The sequence below is a fragment of the Anser anser genome (assembly GCF_964211835.1).
Source record: "Anser anser genome assembly, chromosome: 2".
NCBI lineage: Eukaryota > Metazoa > Chordata > Aves > Anseriformes > Anatidae > Anser > Anser anser.
In genome coordinates this window covers 140,247,194-140,270,593 of record NC_139721.1, presented here as the reverse complement: position 1 = coordinate 140,270,593, position 23,400 = coordinate 140,247,194, and the positions used below count along the sequence as shown (strand labels likewise).

Here is a 23,400-nt window from a genome sequence, read left to right as displayed (position 1 = left end):
ATAACGAGCCTAATAGGACAGAACTGGGGTCCTACACAGTCAGCATAAGACACAGTGAGGATGGAGGCTTGAGGCTTGTTCCTAGCAATAGCAATATGGTTGTTAATGAGTACAAACATGATTACATACTGTATACCAGACCTGCCTGAATACCACGATTAGCTAGAGTTCATAGCAAGCTAATAATTAAATTTGGCTTAGCGTGCTTCTACTTTTATGGGTGTAATAGGTCTCTGCTTTGGCCAGGTAGTAAAGCGGTTTGAATAATGAAAGCTAGTAGAGAGAAACTGGTACATATTCACTTATTATTTGTTGTTTTTATAGGATTTATAAAAGGTGTTTTGTTTTGGAGGAAGAAGTATCAAGACTGGCCAGTAATACTGATGTAGTATTGAAATAATTACAGTGACACTTCAGAGATAAGTACTGCCTTTAATTTACATGTTGCATGACCCACTTTGAACATTGACCAGAGAGTAGTAGATGCCTTTTTCAGCCAGGAGCTGCTGATGAGTCCCTTGCTCTACGACCTTGCCGTTCTGGATCACGGCAATCTTGTCAGCGTTCTGGATGGTGGACAGGCGGTGAGCTATCAAGATGCAGGTGCGACCTTCCCTGGCTTTATCCAGCGCTTCCTGGACAATCTGCGCAATAAACAAACAAAAGGTGAATTATTCAGGCAGTTGTAGTAATTAAACTGCTGTAGTGAGAGAAAGGGAGTATCTGTGGGTTTAGCTTCTTGTTTTAGATTTAGTCTGTATTGGCAAGTAGTCAAAACTGTTAGACAACATCGTGATAGCTAAGACAACAAGGTGCCACCAAGCACGTTATTGATATGCATGGTGGGAGAAGAAGAGAAAACAGTCACAGATTGTTCAGGGAGGTTCTGACTGGATATAAGAAAACATTTACTGCAAGGATAGTTATGTATTGGAATAGAGACCCAAGAGAGCATGTTGAATCTCCTTGGAGGTTTTCAAGGACCTTCTTGGACACAGCACTAAGCCACCTGTTTTGAATTCAGTATAGACCCTTGTGTGAAGAAGAGGTTTGACCTCCAGAGATCCCTTCTGTGACTGATTAATTATATACGGGAATTAAGTCAGCAATTGGTTTCTGGCAGTATCCTCAAACTCTTCAGTTTCTGAAGTTTGTTCCTCCTGGTTCAATTTTGACTACCATTTCCAACTGAAGCCTGAAGAATTCCAGGCAGAGAAATGCCTTCTTCACTGCTACTTCAATCTGCTTACTGCCATAAAGTTATGAAGAGAATGGTATTTTGCAGGGAGAGGAGGAGTAGGACCTTTATATTTGTTTATTAGCAGTATACGTATGCGATTTGCATAAAATAACATATTTCCAGTTTTGGTCTTTAATCTGTGGGAATTAAAACAATAATCACAATACAAATGTGTTTAGATTCAACTCCAACCTCACAACCAAGTTACCTTTTCACTTTCTGTGTCCAAGGCAGATGTAGCTTCATCCAGTAGCAGAATTTGGGGCTTACGTATAAGAGCTCGGGCAATAGCAATGCGTTGTTTCTGACCACCAGAAAGCTGAGTTCCCTTGTCTCCTACGCGGGTATTGTATTTCTAGAAATAATACGTAAAGTTCAGTATATGAATGCAGATCAATCTTGAATTTATTCAAGCATATTGACCCTGCCAACAGTCATCTATAAACTGCGTACTCCATGACAACATCTCTCTGAAACAAGATGACCAAAACAGCTATCCAGCACATATCTACAGGTTGTTCGCTAGGAGACTTCTTAAAGCAATGACGCCTGCCATGTTGGAAAGCAACACTATTCTCAATGAGGAGATAGGACACCAGAAAGTCTATGACTGGGGATAAAACCTGACCTTAAACACTCCTAACCAGTTACTCTAAACCATACTTATTCATCCTGAAAAAATAGTAATGTATAAGATGTATCAGTTTAAGGGCAAATTATGTGCTTTATATAGACATAGATATTTATACACTATATCTATATATGTGTACTATGGCTTTGGACAGTTATATTTTTAATTTAGATATCTCAGGGTGGATCGGTCAAGCCTCTGGACAAGCTCGTGTAGGTCATAGTCTGTGATATATTACATATTTTGTTGTAGAAAGCACCCAAATTTTATGAGACAACATTATATATCACAAAATTTCTTTACACAGTTTTGGAAACAGCAGATCTTGATAAGAGTTGTTAGAAACTAAAAATGATCTGCAAAAAAGTTTTCACTGCTGTATTTTTTTCAAGCAAAGCAAAAAGCAGCTTGGTGACTTGAAGTTAAGCTGCACATATACTACTTTATACAGCTTGCGATTAAGCTGGCAAACTCCTTGCTTTGGGAAGTTTTGGAAACTACAAATTGACATACGTTAAAAATTGATTTGTCAGACTTACAGAAGAAAAATCCATTGAAAACCATTAAATAATAAAACACGTGTTCTGTCTTAGGAAGTTCCCAAGTCATGGCTTATGTAAAGTTAGATAAAAATTCAGGGTAAATATGATTAAATGTTTAGCCTTTTGTATACTTATTTGTAGATATGTCTTGCTGGTAACTGTCTGGGACTAGAGTCTGTGCACAAGAGACCTTTCATCTGAAACAGAATATTCATTCTTACATGTATTGGTAAGATGTATATGAAAAATCTTTTTAGTCATTTTTGAATTGTAAGAATATTAGAAATGTAAATTCTGACTGTGTAACTGTAAGAAATACATATGATCAATCTGATTTGCATAAGAATCTTTGTCAGTCTAGCTGCATCTTCTGCATATACTTAAGATAAAAAGGAGCTTAAAAAGAAATTTCTGACTTTCTTAAAAACAAACAAGAAAATAAATAACACACTTCCAGCTCTCAATTAGCTATAATTAAGTTTTTTGGTTGTTTTCCTGATATCTTAAACATTCAGCTCTCCAACTGACAATGGAGTCTCCCAGAAAAAAAAAAAAAAAGGAAAAGGAAAAAAAAGTGTAGTAAATATGATTTTAAATGATAAGATCAAGGAATCTCAGGGAATTTTTGCACCTCAGGAAATCACAAATGGATGCAATTTTTCTCCATCACAGGTCCCCTCCAGTTCTGAATAGGAGAAAAAAAGTATAACTTACATCTGGCAGAGAGTCGATGAAGGAATGAATATTGGCTTCTTTTGCTGCTCTAACAATTTCCTCATGTGACACTTCCCGGCTGTTATCTCCATATGCGATGTTTTCAGCAATAGTGCAGTCAAACAGGATTGGCTCTTGGGAGACTATACCAATGTGAGATCTAAGCCACTGGATATTTAGCTTCTTTGCATTTTTGTCATCAAACACCTGAGAAATCAAACATTTTAAATTTCAATCACATGGACATATGTGTATTTGAGACTTACTGCAAATTCTCACACACACACAAAAATTGTGCAACTGCAGCTCTTTCCTTATAGATACCAGATTGAGAGCCCACATAATTCCTCCCCCTCCTTGTCCTCAAGGTTCCAATTTTTCTAATAACTGTTATATACAGGAGATGATAGTCCCTTCTGCTTTCTCAGTTCTTTTCTTTGGTTCAGGATTTTATCAGGATTTTGAAGACAGCAAAAGACAGGATATGCTGGGGCTGCTTCAAAGAACTTTGAATAAAGTTCTTTCATTTATTTCTTCCATGGAAAAAACTCTCCTTTATTTTGCATATATATTCCCAATAAAGGAACAGATGGGCAGATGGAAATTTTTTTCCATTAAAAAAAAAATAATAATTCATTCATTAATACATTTCTAAACTGAGTATGCATGCAATCCTAAATTTAATGGTGATGTGATGCGTAACAATGGACTAATTTACTGCTGGATTCCTGAAGATGTCATTTGCTGCGAGTTTTTTTTTTTTTTTATTGACAACTCTGCGACACTTCTGCTAAATTTTGCTGCTAAGTTATCGTTGTCTGTTAGATAAACACCAACAGATTTTTTTACTTTTTATTTTTAACTGAGTAGATCAGTTTCATAAATATACCATTCTTATCAATCTGACCACAAATGTATCAGGAGACCCGGTATCTCTGAGCACATTAACATCAAAGAGAAGCTGGCAATAAGTGATACTGTTAAATGGAAAAGTAATTGCAAGGTTGCCATGTGAGTAGTGCAGGAAACTAGAAAAATTTCAAATCAAAACTATTAAAAGCATTTATGAACATCTAGCACTTGGTAGGTGGTTATACTCTGAAAGATACTTCTGACAAGTAAAAATGATGGTAAAAGTGATTTTCATCAATGTTCACTGTTTTAGGAAAGAACACAGATGGAAAATTCTATTACTATATTATACAGTAGTAGCTATACATATTTAATAACCTTTTAAGTGTTTTAACATAGTGCTTTAAAACCTTAGGTAATTCGTTCTGAATTCAAAGCATTATTTCCACTGCCATTATTAGGCTGTTGATTAGGCATATTTTTACCACACAGATTTTACTTCATTAATTCAATATAAAGTGGGTAATTGGGACTTTTTTCATTATATCACATCATCACATTTATACAAACGAACCCAAACAGTGTCTTTAACATTAAAAATATTTTTAGAAGGACTCAAAATATCTGTTATACTTTATCACATCACATAAAATAAACACATCCTCACTTAATGTATTGACATATTTTCACAAAAATACTTACAATTTCTCCACTGAGTGGATCATAAAATCTCTCAAGCAGCTGAACAACAGTGCTCTTTCCACATCCACTGCTACCAACAAGAGCTAGTGTTTGTCCTTTTTCTACTTTTAGATTCAGACCTTGGAGGATTTTGACCTCTGGTCGGTTTGGGTAGTTAAATGTCACATCTTTGATCCTTGTGTTTCCCCCAAATGTTTCCTATAATTGAAACAGAATCACTGTTATATCTTTAAGAAAATTTTACAGATGGCAAATAATTTAAATAGAATTGTAGAAGTCATCTTTTTTTTCCCACTGAAATCAGTAGGGTTTCGCATTTGCTGCAATGCTGACTATAGCTCTGTGGTCTGAATCTTTATGAAAATATAAAATCAAAGTACAGCACTGAATTAGTTTTGAAAATACTTGTAATTCTGCTGGTTGAATTCCAGATGAGTTGTAACTTAAGACCAGATTTTCAAAACAAGTAACCTTTAAGACAGTATGGGGTAATAACTGGTCTCACAATAGAGAACTTGGCCCATGTTGTGTTTGAGTAAAGTGTCAAGAATACACTGAGATAAGGAGGTAGTCAGAAGGAGAGGGAAAATAAGTTTAAAAAAGAGTCCGTAGTGTCAATAAATAATATTGTCCATTACACATTGCTTACTTACAGGCTTCTCTCCTTCCTCACTGTAACTGTCTATTAAGGGTACTTTTTCAAATAGCACAAACAAGTGGGCTGCTGATATCTTGGCTTTGGCATAGTCTGGCGCAAAAGAGCTGCTTTGTCCTAGTGCCATTGCACCAAATACAACAGCTGAAAACACTCTGTAAAAGAAATCAGAAACAAAGATCAATAGACAATGGAGAAAGAAACAATGGAAATGGGACTGCTGTCAACTTTTTCTTTTACTGGAGAAAAAGGAGATTAAATTTAAAAAGAGCAAAGTAGTAACCATATTATTGTTTTAATTACTCATTTAGTTCCAGAAATGTGTTTTTATCCTCTTTTAATGAGCGAAATAAGCAAGCATCCATTCAAAATTCAGTGTTTTCTTTACTTATTAACACTGATTTCTTTAATTATTAATACTAGTTAGCTATTGAATCTCAACTGGGGCAAGGAGGAAAGTGGTCAATGAACAGCAAAACTGGTATAATTCTACTATTGCTGTGGTTTCCCTCTACAGTTCAATGACCCTTGGGAGTTAGTGATTCATTTTTAAAGTATCAAGCCTGTAACAAGGTGGCAATGTGCTTTGTAATACACTGTCATTGCATTTAAGTAAAGAAGAAGAAAAATCTGCCTATTTTCTCATAGCATAGGTTCTAGAGATCTTTATGTAGCAAACAAAAATCTTTGAACTGACAGAAAAATTACTGTAAAAGAGATACTTACAAAAACACACTTTTAGGCTCCATGTGTCCATTTACCACTAGATAGGCACCAAACCGGAAACAGCCAGCATAGGTAAAAAACATCATTGCTTGGGAGAGGGCAAAACAAAATCCAAATATATGCGCCTTCTTCACAGAATTTCTGTAAGAAAGAATGCATATTTTCGTAAGAAAGTGCAATTGTACTGGTCTTAGTACGCAAAAAACTGTGAATTGACTTCAGATGATGCTGCCATGAATGAAACTGTACTCTTGCTTAAGTAGTGCAATCTCCCATTAGACTACGTCCAAGTTTGTTTTGTTTCCAGAATTTTATTTACTTCCAAGAACAGCTGGGAATATTGGTGCAAAAAGAGGTGACACCTTAGCTGCTATGTCTATTGCCTTATCGTCTCATAGTCTGAGTGTTAAAACACTTTACAGTCCAGACCATTACTACTGCAACACATTAAAAAAAAAAAAAAAAAAAAAGTAAAGATCAGAATTGTTAGCTCACCTTCATCCAAAGTCAAATTTTTGTGATGGCTTTTCTTTACTTGCAATTTTAGGTTAACTACGTAACAAAGGTGTTGAACCTTTTGCAATATTATATACTTGTAAATCTGTTTCTTTTCGATTTAAGCAGTTAAAATTCCTCTCTCAAGTAAGATTAAGCCTGCACGTATGATGCAGAAATGAGATTTTGGATGATAAAACTATGCCTATAACTAAAATAAGGCAGAGAGAAAATTTTTGGTTAATATGAATTTTTACCAGTTAAAAGAAATAAAAGATTTTAATTACATTGATACCATTCCTAGGTCTCAACTGTATGTTTTCTTCTGGCAAAAAGTAAATAAATAAATAAATAAAAATGAAAAAACATATAAAAAAAAAGCAAAACAAAGAAACAGGAGCCAGATTCACAAGTATGCTTTTTTGATAGAGAGGCTGTTGTGACTTCTCCTTTATATAGCTGATTTGTGCATTCATCTGAGATAACAGAAGACCTAAGTTCAGTTTTTATAAAATACAAATGCTTTCACTAATCAGTGGTTAAATATGCACTGAAACTTTAACTGAAAAATACGTCCTGTTTCCTGAAGAAAGAGTTGACGATACTTAGTAGAACAACATTAAGATGAAAGTCTTGGAGAAATCCCATAAATGTCAAGGCTGAGAATGGTTAGGTACTGTCCTGCAATTTGTTGGATATAGGTTGAATATTTTCTTTCACAGGTTGCTAGATAAACCTCAATTATTATGGCAGGTGTATTAGAAACATCCCATCTTGTTTGTCTCCTATCATATATGCTGTCATTTCCTTCACTTTTCTCATGGCTATCTCAGAATTAAACATTTCATCATAGAACAAATAAAAGTTTAGCTGACGATATCTTTTTTTTTTCCATTTTAAGACTTTTTAATTTTATCTTAGTTCGAGACTTTTTTTTTTTTTTCCAGTCACAAACCAGTAGGTAATTATTTAAAAGTTTTCAATCCTATTCAAACTTTCAGAAGTGGCTTAATGAAATACTCAATTTGCATAGAAAGATTTTAATTAAATACTTGAAACACCTTAGGTTGGAGGTTGGATTAGATGACTTCCAAAGTTTACGTAAAACTAATTTTTTTTCAAACCAAGTAATATTTCTGTAGAAGATACCAATATTACCACAGAAAATTAATTAATCAAAGTACAAAAATTACTATGTTTTCTAGTGACTGCCTTTGTTAATAAAAAATATTCAAAATCTTGTCAGTAACTTTGAGGTGGGAATATACTAACTAAAACACACTAACAAAAATTGTTAGTATAAGTAAATATTTGTAATTTATTCTATAATTAAAATACAGTTGGCATTTTTTAGTTTAGTTCTTTTTTTTTATACCTGTATGGTACATGCAAATGTTCTCCATACATATATTCAAATTTTCTTTCTCTGGTCAAACTAACAACAGTTCGAATATTTTCTATGGCTTCTGTGGCAATCTGCAATAGAAACACAAATGTTTTAACTGGAAGTTAAGATCATGTTGCGGTTCTTTATTGTAACTTAATAAAAGTCTACTAGAATACAGTTTGATAATTTTTATAATTGTTATTAAAATAATTGACCTATGATATCAAAAGTAATTTTTTTATTTTTTATGTTGGTGAGATTTTCATATGATACTCTGATAAGATTTCTCTAGTGTTCTCCAAACAGGTAGTGAAACCTGCTGGACACCAGTGACATTATGGATGTTAGATGAGAAAAATGGCAGTTTAGCATTCGAGTCCACTAAATGTGGACTGTATTCTGAATGTCTGGGTTATTTATATGTCAAGGGCCTAACTTAGATCTCAGCAGTAAATATTTGATCTCATCAATAACATCTTCTTTAAACTTTCAGATTCTTCAGACTTGAGTCATTTGCACACACAAAGGTACCTAGAAACCTTTGAAGGCAATGGACACCTAGATGGGAGCAATTGAATCAAGGCTTTTATGTAATCTATTGTATCTATGTAGGTGCCCATAAAGTCTTCTTCAATGACCACACAGTGAGGCTAGAAGCCTGCATGGTCAATTCAGTCCATATGCATGTAGAAGAGGACAATTCTTAGAAACGGCCAATAGGAAACATCTGGAATAAACACATCTTAGACACCAGAGCTACTGCTCTATTTACCTCTGCTTGAAACACTGGACTTGAGTCCATGGCCCACATACAGCCTCCAGTGCAATGATGTGTTGGGCATTTCAGGCAGCCTCAACTGCTATTGCTGAGAGGGCAAGGATTCTCACACATACTGTATTATATCTGACAATCCTATATGGATAGATGTCTTCAGTACCCTAATGCATCTCAAATGGTGTTAAACACCTATATCTGGGTTCTATTCAGTTGCCCAGCAGCCTCATTTCTAAGGATGGATTGGATGGCATGATAGGTAGCAGATCTCTCTCATTAATGTAAATACCGTACAAATTCACAGCAAGTGATGTTCAGCACTGAATTTCTATTTATGCTTGGGGTTTCCCCAGACGTGTAGTGAGGCCCCTGATTCTTTGCACCTCAGTATTTGAGACCATGGGGATTTTTTTTTTCCCTAACAGACTGATAATATTTTTAACACCTTAAAACCTCAAAGTTCAATAGTAACATTGTTTTACATTGTAATTTTAGAAAGCATAAATATGCATTTATTCTAGATATTACTGTTACTATATTTGCAGCATTATATGGCTCACATTTTTGATAAAGCTCTTTGAGAACCAGTGCTTTGAAACACTGTGTTTCTCTGGAGCTAGTTCCCTGAACCCCCTCCATTTCTAGGTTGTGCCTAGAAGTCAGCAATGTTCTTGTTCTGTACAAAGATTCCTGAACAGAGGACTCATGCCAAAAGCAGGATAGAAGCTTCAGGGAGAAGCATAAGCACTTCTAAAAAGTTATTGTACTGTAACAATGAAATTTTGTTCTGAAAAGTGATTCTGTATATTATGCCCCATAGGACACTGGATTTATCATGTCACCATACAGTTCAGATGCCTCCAATTTAAAACAGAAGAGCAAATAACCTCAGTACCCCACTACTTATATCTAATAAAAAAATACAAAATACAGACCTGGAAGTGGTTTTTTTGTTTTGTTTTGGTTTGGTTTTTTTTCCACGAGCTATTACCAAAGATTTTAAAACTGTGGTACTGTTCTCTTTGTTCTATAATATAAGGATATAATTGTCTGATAGCCTCAGGATCTTATAGCTTTTGCCAGTGTTTGAAAATTTGCTATAAAATAAGTAATTTACTGATTTGAATGTAATACACAGTGCTAATGATATCAAAGAAATGAAATAGAGTTTATTCTTCTTAGTTATACTGTCTCACCAAAACTCAAAGGAGTAGTCATGTAGTGTTCTTAGTAACAGAAGTTTAGCAAGATTTTTCAGAAAGCAAATTTTCCAGGTAGAACCCTGTTTTCACTGAAGAAAACTGATTTTATATATTCTTGTAATTGAACAAAATGCCTGTGGTCTAGTGCTTGCTTGCCCTGAGAGGGGAAACTCATACACTGCTAAGAAAAAGTATTTTCTCAAGCACTGCCAAAAATCATTAGTTTTTTGTAACACCTGTGCTAATGTTTTCACAGTCTGCTGAATTAGGACATTCTCCAGGGCCTACTTCAAGAAGTGTCAGTCTTTTTTCTGTCATAACTTTAAAAAAAAATTAAAATAAAATAAATGCACAACAGTTAGAAAGAAGAAGCAGAATAAATGTAATTAGTTGAAAGGAAAGGAAATGCATTCTTTGGCTTATACTTAAAAGCCCATGGAAAGATCATTACACAGAACTTCCTGTTGGCTTGGAAGGCAAAAACCATTTCTTAACAACTTAACCTACAGACATGATGGAAGGAAATAAATTCAGTAAATAGGAGTTACTGGGCGGATTCAGATCCAGGTTAATACACCTGTCTTTAAGTGTCTAAGCCACCAATGAATACCTATTCACATAGCCTCTTTCTCCAGGATCATTAATTGAAGTGTGTAGGAGCAAAATTCAGTTGCCCACGTGTAGGTGTATTTTGCCATTAGAGATGCTCTAGGATGCCCAAAACATTAGGGAAAGGTATAGCAGACATGACACAGAACACAGAGTAGACCCATACCCTTCTGAAATGGCAACTGGAGGCCTCTCAGATACCCTGGGATCTCCAATAACTATACGGGAACATTATACTGCTAGCATGTCTGCAGATGTATACATTTAATCTGAAGATTAATACCACTCCTTATGTACATGTCCTTAGATAAATGACTCTTCTCAACAACTTTTGAAAACAGTAAGACATAACGAAGGAAGATTACAAAAGTTTTACCTTGAAGAAAGTAAATATCAGGGAAGCGATGAAATAGTTGTTCTGTCCCAAAAGGATTTTTGGAATGAAGTGACATTAAATGCCTTCCTCTAATTTCTTAAACAAAAGTCTAGCCTTCTTGTTTTTCAACTCTCATCTTTCTCTTCCATTCAAGAAATAAATGAATGGCAGACAAATTCAGAAACCAGTGGATATACACATATTATCCCTGCAAACATTAGTAAGAGGAAAGAGAACAAAGAAAATAAAAAGCGCAGTATAATATATATAAGACAGATGATATGCCAAAAGAAGGATGCAAGAAAAGGGAAAAAAAAAGAATGTCAAAATCAAGACTGCTGCAAAATAAGGAAAACAAGAGATGATCGGAACAGACAGGAAAAAGAATGTTCCTGAGCAGTGCTTAGCACATTCTGGGGTTTATCAATTACAAAAATAACTATCAGTTAATTATATAAGTCTTCAATTATTATTGAAGAGCTGTTATGTTCTGTTGGCCTACTAGTGTAACTACAGAGTCTGGCCATCTCTGGAAGTTACATATTACGATATCTTCTGTATTTGGAAGCAATATATCCATTATCAGTGGCTTGGTAAACATGACTGATATTACACAAAAATAGATAAAATTCACTAGACCTACCTTTCCTGCAGCTTCCAGCTCTACTTTATCTTTTTTAGCATGCCCAGCCAACATCTTCATTTCGATCATTCCTGCCACTGCGATGACTGGCACCACCGCTAAAAGTAACAGAGTCAGCTGCCAGCCATAAATTAATGATATAATAATTCCAGTTCCCAAGTTAGCTATGTTTTGGGCAATTAATGCTAATCTGACACCAGTTGCCTAGGGAAAGAAAAAAGACATTTTTTGCTAAAATATCAACATCTTCGATCATGAAAACATTTACACCCATATCATTTCTGATTTTCCAAGAAATACTTAGAAATTCTTAATGCAGTTTTGCAATTTTTTGACATGGGAATTTCTTAAATTATTTTGTAAAATATTATCTGGTTCACAATTATTTTTTCCTCTCCCCATATTCTGATTACTTAAATTTTGACTGCAATTTCTAAAGTCAGCTTATGAAGCTAAACAGACTTTAAGCATGTCAGATGTTTATATTTACAGCTAAACATTAAAATGTGTCACATTTCACAGATCATGAAGACAGCTTACATATCATAACACAGAGACCAATGAAGAAGAAAGTTAAATGTTTAATTGATATCGTGCAAATAATATCAGAGATAAAACAGAACTCTTCACTTCAGAAAAAAAGCACGTAACTTCGTCTAGCCAAAAAGGAAAAAAAAGATAGTCTTGTAATTTAAGCATGTATGCACAGTTCATTCAGTGCTCTTCAGCATAGTATTATAGATTTCTGAAAGTCCACAAATTAATTCTAAAGAATCTCCAAGTTTATTGCTATTATGCCTATTATTATTATTATTATTATTATTTTTAATGTATATAAGAAATCTGTACAATTAAAAAAATTGGAGGTCTGACATAAACTGAACAACAAACTTATAGGAATATCTTGGGTAAAGTGATTCCTGGTGAATTTGTTTAATAATGAAGATCACAATACAGCACAGTAGTAATCCTGAAAGAAGGTTTGCTCGGATATTTTTTTGTAACCATATATTACTTACATTGTTGTAAAACACATCAGTGCATTCTATACCAGCTATCATATAACCACTAATAGCAGATTTTTTTTTGTTGTCAAATTCAAGACTGTTAACCAACCAGTCAAATCCCTCCTCCAACTCTACTATGTACTAAATCAAACATGAAAAATTCCAAACCAAATTTTTACTTACTCCTTTCACTTGTGAGGCATCATTAGCAAGTCTTGTAGTTAATGCTCCAGTGCTGTTTTTAGAATCATCAAACCAGGCCATGTCCTACAATAAGAAGCATTTTTCTTAGGACCAGATTTTGTGTATTTAATGTAAACCTGAGAGTAAAACTGAGACCTAGCTAATTCAGTGCTAGAAGACTATGTATGTCTGTCTGGTGCATCATTTCTGCATATTTAAGTCTAAATCCTCCACTGTACAATCAATATGCTAGAAACAAGCGTATACTTGTGGATGATCTGATGTGTATTCTGCTGTTGCTGAGAAGGAAGGACAGCCACCTGTGGAATTCCCAAAACCAAAATAGGCCCTCCCTGACAGCTATTGAAACTGCACCTTCCAGGGGGAGATGACTCTTAAGTCACATTCCTTCACAACTGCAAAGCTCTTTGGGGATGGATTAAATGGAAAGTATTTTAAAAGTAAAAACTGCTGATCCATAGTTTTGCTTCTCCCATATTGAAACGCTGTCTGATCTAAGCCATTTGATCGGGGATTAGTTACACAGCTTATAACATATTCACTGTGAGACCAAACATTTGATTTATACTGTAATTATAGAACGACTGGGGAGAAAGGGCATCAAGAAAGCAGAGCAAGCATCTGAACACATGGATTTTGGCTGGTGTTAATGTTAAGCCATAATGACTTGACTGTGAGTCTGAGGCTTTGCAAGGAGTACATAAAAAGACTCTTAAATCAATATAAGAACTTTCTTTACAGATACTTTACTGAACCCCATGTAACTAACAATATTGGTTTCAAAACTTGAAAAAAAATCTTCTTTGTAGACAAGTCATAATATGGCAGAATAAAGTAGAATACAGATATTCTAGAGATATACAACTAATTATTATTAAGATACTGCAAATTAGAATATTTATTGTCTTTACCTGTCTAAGCATTGCTTTAAATGCAATGAATCGAAGCCTCATTGTAAGAATTTCTCCAGCTTTGCCAAATGTGAAACCCTGTTTGAGAAGAATTATAATATACAATTAGCATACAATTAGATTGTATTTATTCAATAAATATTTTAGATACATTGTCTCTACAATATCAAAATACAAATTATTGCAGTTATGATCACACAAAACACAAAATGAGGTTTAACATTCATAAAATCCAATTGGTTCACAGTACAGATGTTCAATTATTATATTTCTCAGTGAAATAAAACAGCCTAGCAATATTTCCCAGCACTGCTATACCAGCATGCTTCAAGAAAAAGATCACTAATGAACCTTTTGACTGCATTTTTATCAGGTTGACCTAAGTCAGATTTAAACAGGTGGCCTTTAGTTTAAAGACTTCATAGGGAAATCTGGGTTCACTGAGGTCAATGGCAGATTTCCCATTGACTCCAATGGAATTATGGTTTCTTTCCTGGGATCCTAATACAACCTGACATAACTATTGGTAGTAATACATAAGTAATGTTTTATAATGAATTGAACATATGTTTAACTGTTAATATCAATCAATTTAACAAGATAAACAAAGATATATGCTGGTTAAAATTTTGGAAGATACACTCTTCCTGCATTTTTGTTAGGACCATCAGTGTTTATAATTATCTTTGTTTTGCTCATTAACAAATTTATGTGAATAAAAATATCTGCATTTGGGAAATTTAATACTTTTAAAAGTCAAAACACAGATGCAACTGTACTATATAGTACTAAGAAAAAATTGTTATGGCATATGCTGATCAACAAATATTTCTCAGTTAAGTTTGATCATTGGCATAGGTGTGCTCCTGTACTGTCAGTAAATTTGCACAGCTGTGTAACTTAGAAAAAATAACAAAAGAACATCATGGAATGGACACTATATTTGGAGATTATAAGAATGTTTTAAATTTTTTTTTCATTCTTATTAATTTGGCGGTGTCCTCTCTTGATTAACTCTTCCCACTCATATTTAACGTTCATAAGTCTATGAGGCCAGATGGGATTCACCTCAGAGTGCTGAAGGAACTAGCAGACATTATAGCTGGACTGTCAAGAATTTACTGAAATTTGGGCAGTCCTTGTTGGCTGGAAACTAGCCATTTACAAAAGGGGAATTACAAAAAGGAAATCTACAAAAAGGTAATTAAAGAAAGCTTTGGAAACCAGGAAACTACCGTCCTGTTAGTCTAACCTCTGTCCTTGGAAAAGTTATAGAGAAGATTGTCCTGGGATATACTGAAGGGCTTTTAAAGAACAAAGCTATTATCAGGCATAGTCAACATGGGTTCATCAAGGGAAAGTCCTGCCTTAGTAATTTGATCTCCTCCTATTATAAGGTCACCTGCTTGGTCGACAAAGGGAAGGGATTGGATATAATCTTTCTGGATTTCAGTAAGGCCTTTGATAGGATCCCTCACAGCATCCTTCTGGAGAAATTGTCCGATAAAGAGGTTCATGCTGTGCTGGGTGATGAACTGGTTTGACATTGGAGCTCAAAGGGTGTAGTGAATGGGGCTACCTCTGCCTGGCGGACACGAGCAGTGTTTCACAGGGCTCACTTCTAGGGACAGTCCTCTTCAACATTTTTGTCAGTGATCTGGATGCAGGAGTGGAATGCAGCCTCAGCAAGTTTGCCGATGACACTAAACTGGGAGGTGCTGTTGACTCCCAGAGGGACGAGAGGCCTTGCAGAAGGGTCTGGACAGATTGGAGCACTGGGCAATCATCAGTGGCATGGAACTCAACATGGGTAAATGCCGGGTGCTGCAGCTGGGACGGAGCGATGCCAGGGCCAGACCCAGGCTGGGCGGCGAGTGGCTGGGGAGCAGCTCAGCAGACAGGGACCTGGGGGTGCCGGTGGCAGCAGGCGCACCATGAGCCAGCAGCGTGCCCTGGCAGCCAGGAGGGCAAACCCCATTTTGGGGTGCCCTGAGCACAGCACAGCCAGCCGGCCAGAGGAGGTGATCCTCCCTCCTGCTGCACTGAGCGCTGGTGCGGCCCCACCTTGAATATTGTGTGCAGTTCACAATATAAAAAGATGTTCAGGGCCTTGACAGCACCCAGAGGAGGGCACCAAAGCTATAAGAGGGCTGGAAGGCCTGTGTCTTGAGGAGAGGCTGGGGACGCCTGGGCTGTCTGGTGTGGAGAAGAGGAGGCCGAGAGGCAGCCTCGTGGCTCTGGGCAGCCTCCCGAGGAGGGGAGGCGCAGAGGGAGGTGCCGGCCTCTGCTCCTTGGTTGTGATGGACATGCACCATCAGAAGTTCAGACTAGATATACATTTATGCTGCTCTTCCAAGTAAACTTTATCATCTCACTGTGCAGAATCATTTAATTGATAAAATTATACAAAATTAAACATATCCAGAAATTATAGTGCAACATACTATAATAAGGCTAAAAATATAATAATATAAATGTATATGATAAATATAACAAATCTAGAACAATTATAATAAAGCTAAAATAATAATACATACCTGAAAAAAGAAAGTAAAGAAGGAAATGATCCCAAGTGCTAAAAACAGCAGTGAGTATAAGTTGCTCTTTTCTCTCAAAACCTTCTCATCCTTTTCTGAAAAAATCTATAAAATAATATTTGAAATATCATTTTTTTAAACAACTAATAATCTAAAATACTCCCATATTTCTCATAAGTATTTTTGATATTCATTTATATACATTAAAAAATTGAGTATATGTTGCAAATTATTGTAGGTGTCAGAAGAAAAATTCAGTTTGTAACAGGATTTTTAGGATTTTGTAAACTTATATAGTTGTTAAGATTTTTTGTAACAGTGCTTCATCCACTCCTCAGTTTCATAATTCAGTGGTCGTTTAAGACCTAGGTTTATTAGAAATAAGTTTTATGGGCCATATAGATTTTTATATACTTTATTTGAACTTACCCCTATAATTTCTGAAAATATGACTGAAAATGCGGGTTGTAAAGCTCCATTGATAATTGCACAGATAGTTCCAGCTACAAAGTATGGCCACTCAGTTTTGTTCAAACTCATAATTTTCAGAAATGAAACTGGAGGTAATTCTTCATCCTAAAGAATGGTTAGGAAAAAAATATATATGTGCTTGGAGAAATATGGCAAAAAGAACAATTAATAGTTGATTTCCTACTCCCAGGATACATTCAGGAAAAACTGAAGTATATACTTTTTAATGACATATAATTAACTCATTAAACATTTATTTTTATAATCTTTATATTACAAAGAAAGAGCTGTTAAAACATATCTGTGATTCTTGTCATAACATTTTAGCTTAATCATGTAATTTTTATTGATCAATACTCTTGGTATTGTTTAGTTGTGACTGAACTATTAATTCCTAGCATATTCCTGTGTGTAATCCGTAACTAGACTAATTCCAGTAATTGTCCATTGAGCAATTTATAACAGATGGCAAAGTATTTGCTGCAGGTATGAACAAAATCCTCTGATATTCCAGATTTGTTGCAAGATATGTATGTTGGGGCAAATGTTTTGTTTCTGATCTAAAAATCAATGTTTAACCCATATATACTATGTCTGTATGCTATACGGATATATATATTTGTTTTATAGGAAAGTGATTTTCAAGAATAAATGTATCCTAGTTATATATTTTTAAAATCCCGTTTTATTTGTACATGTTCATGGTGAGATAACAAAAGTTAGGAAGTTAGGAATACTATCAATCAAAAGCTATTTAAAATTAGAAAAAATCTAATTTGTTTCACTAGAAGCTAGAAAATGCTTCTTTCTTCTTGTACCTTTCTAGAGCAGCAGCATGAATACACTTAGTTGGAAGAAACTAAAGTTCACTAAAAGCTCTGCAAAGATACTTACAGGTGAATTATTTTTCACATCAGCATCATCATTCTTTTCTCCTGTTTTTTTCATGCTTCTGCGAGTTGATCGTCTTCTCAGACCTTTCATTAAGGATTCTTCCTGTTCCAGTTCAGACTCACTTTTTTTAACACTGCCTGCATTCTCTCCTTTTTCCAGTGATGGATCTTCAGCTTCTATTGTCTGAAACAGGGAAAAACATAACACTGAGATTAATTATGGATATAGTACTTTGAACTTTCAAAATTATGAGGAAATCAAAGTAAAGGTAACCAAAACCACAACTGAGTGGAAAGAGATACGGGCAGAACAATGCATAATGCTATGAGCAGATATGAAAAATTGTACTGTAATTACATGGATCTCAATCTTCAGAGCTGGATTCATATATGAGTATCAAACCATTTGCACTCATCTCAGTATCTTTTTGAGAATTCTCAGGGGATACAGTTTAACCGTGAAGTGAGAAAAAATGACTCCTCTCCAGTGTAGAGCACTGTGAACAGTTCTTGACTTTAAATGTAATCGTTCAGAACGGTACAAGTTGAAAAGAGATTTTGACTGAAAAACATGAACAGTCTAGAAAAAAGCTTTTCTTTTGGTGGTAGTTTTGCCAGTGTCTTTGGCACAATGAACAAATGTCTACCCACTACTGAGGGTAATAATGGCAATTGGATTAAAATTTGCCTTCAGCTTGTATTCCTTTCTTTTTCCTATTTTCCTTCTTGCTTTTCATGCTAATAATAAAAATTACTTTTTTTTTTCTTTCTCTCCATTTTTTTTCTGATTCCTTAATTATTTTTTTTTTTTGGTGAAAGTTATATAAATTGTTTTTATTTTTTTTTTAATTTTACATTTCCTAATTTTTCCCTTTATCACATTTACCTGAATACAAAATTACGTTAAATCTAAGGTGACTAAATGCATTCTCATTTTATGAGAATAAATGTTTTAATTGGCCTAGTTCACCCTTTTCAGTCTGACACACTTAGATACCTCTTTCAGTTTCCTTAATGGGTGTGATGGTTATGCATTAAAACACCAGTGGTACAGAAGACTATGGCAAAGCTCAGGTATAACCTAATTATCACAACTGATATTGGTATGTATGAAAAGTAATTTTTATTCACTTATTAACTAATACATTTCTGATATTTGTTTGCTTTTTAATTTCCAATCTATTTGTTTCTGACTACCTAACTGTAAGCGTACATATTTTTCACTCATCATAACCTGGATTGCTTTTCTTCTATTCCTATTCCTAAACTTTTTGTTTTCTTGTTGTTTTTTTTGTTTGTTTGTTTTTTAAAGAACCTCATTGTGAAGGATTATAACCAAATACCTTAAATATGCATGCTGTATTCCTCTGGTAATCAACTACTGTGCTCTAACTTTTATTACAAGTTAGTGATGTTAGCTGCCTAATAGGAGAATATAGAAAAATCTTTTAAATCACTATAGTAAAAATGTACTGTCCTGGGTTGAAATAGGTCTGCTATAAAATCTTGTGGTTTTCTCTGTCAAATATTTACTTGCACTTAACAAAATAGGCTGCAGAATTCCCGGTATTTCTGAGAGCATTCAATGGAACACAAAAAAGAAAATGAGGCAAAAGCAAGTGGGTAAAAAAGTACCTGCATGTTAACAAGTTTGTAGTAGATGCCCTTTCTTTCAATCAGTTTAAAATGATTCCCTTCTTCTGTGATAATTCCACTTTCAAACACAGCTATGAGATCTGCATTTCGGACTGTTGACAGGCGATGAGCTACTACAATCGTGGTGCGTCCTTCCCTTGCCTAGAAATAACATTTTTCATGAATATTTCTAAGTATATTCAAAAATTGTTCAAGTTAGGGTCCCAAAAATTCTCAGTACAGAAAATATTTGCCAAAATCAAGTTTACCTTTTGTACTATAAGGGTCTCTATTTCTTGCAGCTCTTTCAATAAATGTCATATTCAGCTCCTCCTCATCTACTTTATTTCATAGCAATACTGACCACTTCCCAATCTTTGAGTGAGAAGAAATTATTTGCAAATTCAAGCAATTACCTTATACTTTTTCGGAGTCTCTATTTTTTGCAGCTCTTTAAACAAATGAGCAATACTGACCTTGTCAAGTGCTGCCTGCACAACTGATTCACTCTCAGTATCCAAAGCTGACGTTGCCTCATCAAGCAGAAGAATTTTGGGATTGCGAACCAGAGCTCGGGCAATTGCTATTCTTTGCTTCTGGCCTCCGCTCAGCTGCGCCCCTCTTTCTCCAACCACAGTTTCAAACTTCTACAAGACAACCAAACACATTTGCACAACAGTCAGTGGCACGGTCCTTTCACCACAGAAAGGCAATGTAAAGAAATGGCACAACTGTGTTAGTAGCCCCTGTATGTCAAAATTAACATTTTTTTCAAAAGTTACGAGGAAGCTCTGCATAGCTCTGCATATTCACAGCTCTGGGAACAGCTTAATCTGCTAAGGAAAATCCCTTCTGAGGAACTCTTTGGTGTGAGTAGGTTGAAGGGAAATTATTTGAGCAGGACAGCAGCTTGCTCACCTTGGGTAACTTCATGATGAAATCATAAGCGTTAGCTTCCTTGGTAGCTTTCTCAATTTCTTCCATGGTGACATCCTCTCGGCCATAGCGAATATTTTCTGCAATGGTAGTAGCAAACAGCACGGGCTCCTGATTCACCACACCAATAATCTCCCGCAGATATCTTACATTTAGGGTCTTAATATCCTGCCCATCAATGGTAATCTAAAGAAAGGAAGCGGACACAGCCCATTTACTAAGCGTTCTGGTCAAGGACAGAACGAGGTCTCTCTCCCCAGGCTGGCACATGGCTTTTGACGGGAGACTTGACCATGTCATTTGAGCAATGGCAACAAGACCAGGAGCTGACTTTGAAGAACTGGGACACACAGAGCAGTCATCTGGCTTGAGGTGTCTTACCGTGCCTTCCTTGGGATCGTAAAATCTCTGGATGAGCTGAACAGTTGTACTTTTCCCACAGCCACTGCCACCAACCAGGGCTACTGTCTGGCCACAGTTGACCTTGAGATTCAAGCCTTTCAGTATCTGTATGTATAAGAAAGGTTGCCAAAAGTTTATATATATGTTATCTATATATATATATAAGATTATATAAATATATATATGTATATATATATTTGTACTAGTCACCATAAAATATATCATTTCACAGCCGTGGAAGATATGTTTTGCCTTTCTTGGGACTTGTAGAAAGGATATATGTAGCTCTTTGGTGTAATTGCTATTTAATTTTATTTTTAAGAACATAACCAGTATTGGGCTGTGTAGTGGGGCTGGAGAACAGATACACATCATCCATGTGCAATGTTTACTTATTTTTACCCAGGTTTCTGCTTAACCTGCTCACCTGAGTAGTGTGAGTATACAATAATGGGGAAAAAAAAGGAATAAAGTATAAATAAAAACACTTTGTATAGACAACGTGTAAAGGAGTCTTTCACTACTTTATACAACTTACTTGGTTGGAATAAATATTGAAATGGAGAAAAGCATATTTATGCTAATTAGTGTTCTAGAAGGACTAAGCTACAATGAACTATGCAAACCTGAATGATCGCATCCACATCTGGGCTAAGTTTATTTCTCCATTCCGAATGTACAACCATGCATTGATGCATTCCAGTAGTGCCCCAAATGTACTTCCCAATGCATTGCAGCCCTGTGTCCTCATCAGCATCTCTTTCTTCACAGATAGCTACTCTCAGCACTGCCACTGCCTCTTCACCCTTAGTACCAATCTGTGTGCTTCACAAGTGAAATATATCTCACTCTTCGGGGACAAGAGACACATAAAAATAACTTTACACTGATTTCTGTGATCAGAACTTTTTCCTATACCAAAATAATATCCACAATTGAATCCATTTAGACTATTTCTACCAACTTAAAGCAAACAGAGAAGAGAGAGTAAGGGCAGCAAATAAACCTGTCTAATGAGATAGGAAGTAACTTGCAGTCTTCTTCATGCCTGTCAGTTATTTTGCTGTACTTAATCCTGTTGCAAAGAAGAGTTAACTTTAACATCAGGTAGGTAAAATTTAGGCAGAAATGAACTCCTCTGAGTTATTTGACCTCTTAATTTTCCTTTTCTTTACTATAATTTATGCAATACTTTCTAACTGGTGTAGCCTTAGCTTCATATAATTATAGTGTCTGAAATGAGAGGGGAGAAATGTCTTTTTTCATATCATACCTGTATAAACTTAGAAAATAACCCACTGATATCAATAAATACCTTTTTATTCATATTTCTATATGAAGAAAAATCAACTACTTGATTAACTTTTCTGATAGAAGGAAAAGCCAAAGTCTTTTTTAAACATTTATGAGTAAAAATGGCTTATAAAGAAAACTATGTCTTTCCTTTTGGCCTATCAAAACTAAGATCCCTTTAGTTAGATCAGTGATTTTCCTTCACGGTAGGGAAGAAAATAATTATATAGTGCAAAGACACTCTTTATTAAAGTATTTTCAGAAATCATTCAAATCTGTTCGACCTTCACTGCATTAAGACTCCGGTTTTATGACAACATTTTACAAAAGCAAACTTTTTTTTTTTTTCTGTCTAGACAGAGAAATGCAAATTCTGATCTCCAGGTCACATATAACAAGTCCTTCCTGGATCTGCTTTATTCAGTTGATTGAGATATAGTTTTAACAGAGCTGCATTGCAGATATTTTGAAATCCACTCTCATTATTATTATGCATAAACACTTGGATTAGATGTATAAAGTAAGATTATGATAGCAATACATTTTGAAGTTTTATCACATAGTCACACTGACTATAGCTTTATTCAGAAAAGCACATTTAGCTAGGGTACAAATAATTCCAGATTAAATAGTTGTGATGACAAGGTAGTTGTACATGATTTAGAGAGTCAACCTGGAATTGTTACATTTTCAAGAAAATTTTATTTATGTGACTTTTTTTTTTTTTTCTCCACGTGGTTAACTGTAATAAATATCAAGTTCATTTACAATACCTGAACATCTGGTCTGGATGGGTAACTGAAGTGAACATTTTGGAACTCCAAGTTCCCTTTAATGTGGTCTGGTTTGTAGCCTGTCTCTGAATAACTATCAATTTGAGGTTCCTGTGTGAAATAAAATGTGCAGAGAAAAAAAATTTAAAAATTACTTCCTAATAATTTTTTTGTTTCATAAAGAAGTCTTAGAGTGCATCATTACTCTGTAGAGATATAATATAAATATAATAAATATAGATAGAAATTTATTTAGAGAGTGAGACTTCTGAAACATGTATGTTGCATGGTTTGCTGCCTCATTACTACATTTCTGATATGTTAATGCAAAATACTTTTATAATTTCTCTATTTAACATTTTGTGTGAATTTAATATATTGTCTTTAATAGTGTACCCACAGCTAGGTGTAATTTGAGATTCATTCCACTGCCTGATTAACCTGAACAGATCACTTCCAATGAACTGTTCAGACTCTGTTCATGTAGAGCTTTGCCTTTCTGCTGTAACCATTTTGTGAGAAAGAACTGATTCACTGACCATTAAGTAAAAATCATTAAGCAGAAACAGAGTGCTTAATTACTTCTGTTTGCATTATCATCAAGGGTAGGTCTAGAATTTGAAGTATGTACAAATAATCCAAAACATGTAATTCCATTTTATACAACTTCATTAGCTCATAAAATCACAGCATCCCTGATTTCAGACTCTTCTGTCCAATAAAGTATGTTACCAGGTTACCTGCTTGTGTTTTATAGATTTGCTGACATTCATGCTGCTGGTGATGCCA

At 35.0% G+C, this 23,400-nt stretch overlaps 1 protein-coding gene and 1 long non-coding RNA gene across 9 annotated transcripts in view; one reads left to right on the top strand and one right to left on the bottom strand.

Moving 5' to 3' along the window:
* Positions 1-412: 412 nt before the first annotated feature.
* Positions 413-23,400, bottom strand: part of ABCB1 (ATP binding cassette subfamily B member 1) — a 54,997-nt gene continuing 32,009 nt past the window's right edge. For 7 of the 8 annotated variants that reach the window (XM_083826012.1, XM_083826011.1, XM_083826013.1 and 4 more), the window contains 18 exons: positions 22,612-22,722; positions 20,525-20,650; positions 20,126-20,329; positions 19,684-19,854; positions 19,208-19,369; positions 17,574-17,756; positions 16,638-16,784; positions 16,209-16,313; positions 13,672-13,749; positions 12,740-12,823; positions 11,550-11,753; positions 7,933-8,033; positions 6,063-6,203; positions 5,335-5,491; positions 4,682-4,879; positions 3,128-3,334; positions 1,449-1,595; positions 413-644 (listed from right to left, as the gene is read on the bottom strand). In XM_083826012.1, the coding sequence (XP_083682138.1) occupies positions 438-644; positions 1,449-1,595; positions 3,128-3,334; positions 4,682-4,879; positions 5,335-5,491; positions 6,063-6,203; positions 7,933-8,033; positions 11,550-11,753; positions 12,740-12,823; positions 13,672-13,749; positions 16,209-16,313; positions 16,638-16,784; positions 17,574-17,756; positions 19,208-19,369; positions 19,684-19,854; positions 20,126-20,329; positions 20,525-20,650; positions 22,612-22,722 (2,733 nt within the window). In that variant the 3' untranslated portion in view covers positions 413-437. Of the gene's footprint in view, positions 645-1,448; positions 1,596-3,127; positions 3,335-4,681; positions 4,880-5,334; positions 5,492-6,062; positions 6,204-7,932; positions 8,034-10,910; positions 11,115-11,549; positions 11,754-12,739; positions 12,824-13,671; positions 13,750-16,208; positions 16,314-16,637; positions 16,785-17,573; positions 17,757-19,207; positions 19,370-19,683; positions 19,855-20,125; positions 20,330-20,524; positions 20,651-22,611; positions 22,723-23,400 lie in introns of those variants that run through there. The other variant, XM_083826018.1, reaches the window with a different exon arrangement.
* LOC310895147 lies at positions 527-3,224 on the top strand. Its single transcript, XR_014580478.1, has 3 exons — positions 527-666; positions 2,555-2,642; positions 3,086-3,224. It is a non-coding gene; the product is annotated as an uncharacterized lncRNA (long non-coding RNA).